The 3,754-nt window shown below is 43.5% G+C and overlaps 1 protein-coding gene across 1 annotated transcript; it reads right to left on the reverse strand.

Annotated features, from left to right (window-relative positions):
• Positions 1-1,642: 1,642 nt before the first annotated feature.
• klf17 (Kruppel-like factor 17) lies at positions 1,643-3,455 on the reverse strand. Its single transcript, XM_053330541.1, has 3 exons — positions 3,375-3,455; positions 2,141-3,254; positions 1,643-2,022 (listed from the first exon to the last, which is right to left on the reverse strand). Exons 1-3 carry the CDS (start codon positions 3,453-3,455, stop codon positions 1,847-1,849), a joined length of 1,371 nt encoding a protein of 456 aa, XP_053186516.1. The 3' UTR covers positions 1,643-1,846.
• Positions 3,456-3,754: the final 299 nt, after the last annotated feature.

The raw sequence follows: 3,754 nt of genomic DNA on the forward strand, positions 1-3,754 counted from the left end.
TTTTTTTTTTTTTTTGCACAACACACATTTTGAATTGTCGTAGCAGGAAAAGCACAGTTGTTACAATTGATAACATTGGCTTTGTTCCATTTTAGTATCCAACAAAGCCAAACTGGTGAACCATCATCCACTATATCAGGGTCATGATATAGTGGATTCAGCTAATATCAATGTTATTAGCTACAACTATACTGTTCCTGCTTTGACATGACAACATATCAGCCATGAAAAAGGCATTTTGCAAAGGATGTGATTGATCATGCTTGATGTGAGAACCAGATGCCAGCTAACTGTTCATTGTGTAATGGGCAGTTTAAGACCAATTGATCTCAAAGTGAACCACTGTTGTGAGCAAGCCAGCCTGTTGGATTATTGTGAAATGTAATTATGTAAATGAACATTAGAGGGCAGTATTTCATAAACAGTGATACAAACCTTGAGAGGCATCTAATGGGAAACACCAACCGTGCATATTGTTATGTCTTGTAATGATGCAAATTGTCTTTATGGTAATCAGTATTATAGATTGTTTGATGTCAAGTGGGTTGAGCTACATCTATAACTTCAGCTCCTCTTTTCTTATATATGTTCTGTAAATTGCTGAAGTTGTGTAAAGTTGATGAAAGATTTCAATTAAAAGGAAGGAAACACTTGTAAAATGACAGGTTGTTGGATGGATGCTGACAGTTCTATGAACAAACATGCTAAATGCCACCGTAATCACACTGGTTGTTCAAAGCTCAAAGCCTTTGTGTCAACCACACTGCTACTTTGTTGTCCGTACCATAAGGTGGGTTTTAGCCATACACAAATACAAAGAAATAATAAAATATAATACCTCATGATAGATGTATAGCCGGATTTGTGTAAACGAGAAACATGCACACACACATTCATATTTGTAAAAGTACTTTTTATTTTTGAGGCTTTATGCACAAAAAACAATTGCATTGCTGGAAAAGTATACATCTGAGTGGCAGTTTCTCAAGTACAACATTTTAACCAATGGTTGCCAGGGATTTCTTCATTCTAAAAAAAAAATTCTGTAACAAAATACATGTCTGCGTACTCCTTACTTACTTACTTCCTTGTCAATAACATGTGAAAATGAGTGAGGTGAGGGTGAACTGACAGCACACCTCATTACTTTAAGGATGACAATGACTTTTAGTACCTGAATTTCATAGCATAGCTCAAGCAAACCTTCACAAAACCAAGACAATTGTTTGAAATGTAGGCATAACCTGCAATGCTTAGCAAATCTGTAGCATCTACTGTGTACACTAATGACAACCATGAGAAAATATAATAAAAAACTGTCAATAAAAACCCTGACCTGATCTGAGTAGTATCAAAGATATTAAATGTAAACATTAAAAAAAATACAATTTACATATGTACAAAATCCTGGGTCCTGCCCGCAGTGTGTTTTCCCCTTTTGGAAGTCAATAACAGTGGTATTAAGGCACTCACTTACAGTTAATAACTTATTTAGAGGACAGGGTGAGAAAATGTCTTAAATACTAAACTACTATAATTTAGCCAAAGTTCATATATGCACAAATATGTACAATAACACCTGCATTTATCCGTTTTTTTCTGATAGAGAGGCACTTAACTTGGTACATGATGCACTTTTGTTCGTATACATTTTGGTACCTCAGGGGATCAAACGCAATGAAGTAAGATAACTTGCTTTAACTTTTAAGGCACAGCACCTACTAAGAGTCCAGAGTTCACTGGTTTGAGCCAGATGCAGAAATGTCAAATGGTGAATGGCCAACTCTAGCCTCATGCTCCTGGCATGACCCCACGATGGCCCAGGACACACAAGTCTAAGAGGGGCTTACATGTGCCTCTTCATGTGGAGAGCCAAGTGATCTGAGCGTGAAAAAGCTCTCTCACACAGGTGACACTGAAAGGGTCGATGGCCAGTGTGCTTTCTGAAGTGACGGGTCAGCTCATCTGACCTGGCAAACTTCCAGCCGCAGCCTTCCCAATTACAGTGGTAGGGCTTCTCACCTGAGAGACGGATGAAAAAAGACTTGGGTTACATAACAGCCTTTACACAAGATACATACATAAAACATGAAACAGCTTATTAAAACATATGTAATATGTAAGTAAAAAAGATGCTCACCTGTATGTGTTCTCATGTGTGCTTTAAGATGGGAGCTCTTGGTGTAGGTTTTCCCACAACCAGGGAACTCGCAGTTGTGTGTCGCGGCGCGTTTTCTGGCCCACGACCTGCGTCCTCGCTTCTGCTTGGTGCTCCCAGCTTCATCATGCACGTAAAACTCCAGCAACGACGGCGACGATGGAGGAGTGAGCATCATCCCCTGCATCGAAGTTGGATGATGCTGCTGGTGAACGCGCATGGGCTCCCTGTGCATGTTGTATTGTCCTTGAAACTGAGGCACACTCTGGTGCGCGTACTGTGGTTGGTAGGGAGCATTCATGTAATGGCTTTGGAGTTGGTGTTGATTCGGATGATGGGGATGAGAGTTCAGCTGAGTCAAGTGGCAGTCTGTGCGTCCCTCAGGCGAAGGGCGCTGCATGGAGTGAGCACCGAAGCCCGGCAATGCACCTGGAGCTGCAGCCTGGTGGTGCGTAAAAGCTGCCGGGTGCACGGAGCGCATCTGATGTTTTTCATACATCTGTCCCATAAAGTCCCGAGCAGTAGCCATCATACAAGACTGACCAACGGGCTCGGATTTGATTTTGTATCCAAGCGATGAAGGAGATGCGGCCACCTCGTGATGAGCGGGAACAGCTGGCATGGTGACCGGATTTAACGCTCGCAGTTCGGTGTATTCCCGCACGTCTCTCATCTTGCCTGCGTTGTCCGGTGAACTCTCCCCCGGGTAGCTTATCTCAGGCGTGAGAAGCTCCGCCATCAGACTGCGTACAGGGCTCGAGCCCGTGAAGGCAACCGTGCCGTGGTAGCTCTGCGCGCCCAGATGAGGAGCAGGGTGATCAGTGCAGTCTGGAGCCGAGCTACCGCTGCAGCTCTCCGGAGATTCCGGCAGAGAATACACGCACTGCTGCTGCGGAGAAATGTTGCCGTTGCTGTAATTGCCGCTCACAGCTTCGGAGGTGATAGTGTTTGCCAAAATGAACTCGAAGTCTAATAATTTCCCCAGATCGTCATCTGCGGGAGCAGGAGACTGCACAATGCTGAACTCCACTTCGATGAGCGGGTTTTCTGCGCCACCTGTTGCGCTGTCTCTTCTACACTCATCCACCTTGCAGGGCTGTTAAAGGAGAGCAAATAAAGTTATAAATAAAGAATGCAAACTGAACTGAAATCTACAGAAATATTAACAAAGATGAGACACAAAATACACTTTCCAAACTTCTAATCTTGTACTTACATTGTTAAACTGGTTTCCTTCCATGGCTTGAAAACTAGAAAACGAAGTAATGGCAGGCATCATTGCTTCAGCTACAGCCATGCTGACCGCTTAGATGATTTTAAGTAAAGCAAGTATTTAAATGTGTAAACGCGAACAGAGACAGTCGTCTCTGTCCATAGATGGCCTGTTAGGTTGAGTAGCAGCTGAGGAGCGTTCCAGGATTCAGGATGTGAATGTCAACAGCAGTGACGGAGCGTTTTTATAGCCTATAGCTCTACCGGGGGGTGTGGCTTATACACCCCCCCCCCTCCCCCCGCCAACACACACACAAACACCCCCCCAAACATAACACAGCTTTCAGGTGCGTCAAGCAGGTAAATTACTGAGGTGCATAAAGT

Source organism: Scomber japonicus, chromosome 12 (assembly GCF_027409825.1).
Source record: "Scomber japonicus isolate fScoJap1 chromosome 12, fScoJap1.pri, whole genome shotgun sequence".
In the NCBI taxonomy this organism is placed as follows: domain Eukaryota; kingdom Metazoa; phylum Chordata; class Actinopteri; order Scombriformes; family Scombridae; genus Scomber; species Scomber japonicus.

Bases quoted from the DNA above. Each gene is read 5' to 3' on its own strand.
- klf17 (XM_053330541.1), bottom strand. From the start codon at position 3,455: ATGGCTGTAGCTGAAGCAATGATGCCTGCCATTACTTCGTTTTCTAGT. The intron at 3,255-3,374 runs GTAAGTACAAGA...CTCCTTTAACAG, and splicing joins AAGGAAACCAGTTTAACAAT to CCCTGCAAGGTGGATGAGTG. The intron at 2,023-2,140 runs GTGAGCATCTTT...TCCGTCTCTCAG, and splicing joins ACACATGAGAACACATACAG to GTGAGAAGCCCTACCACTGT.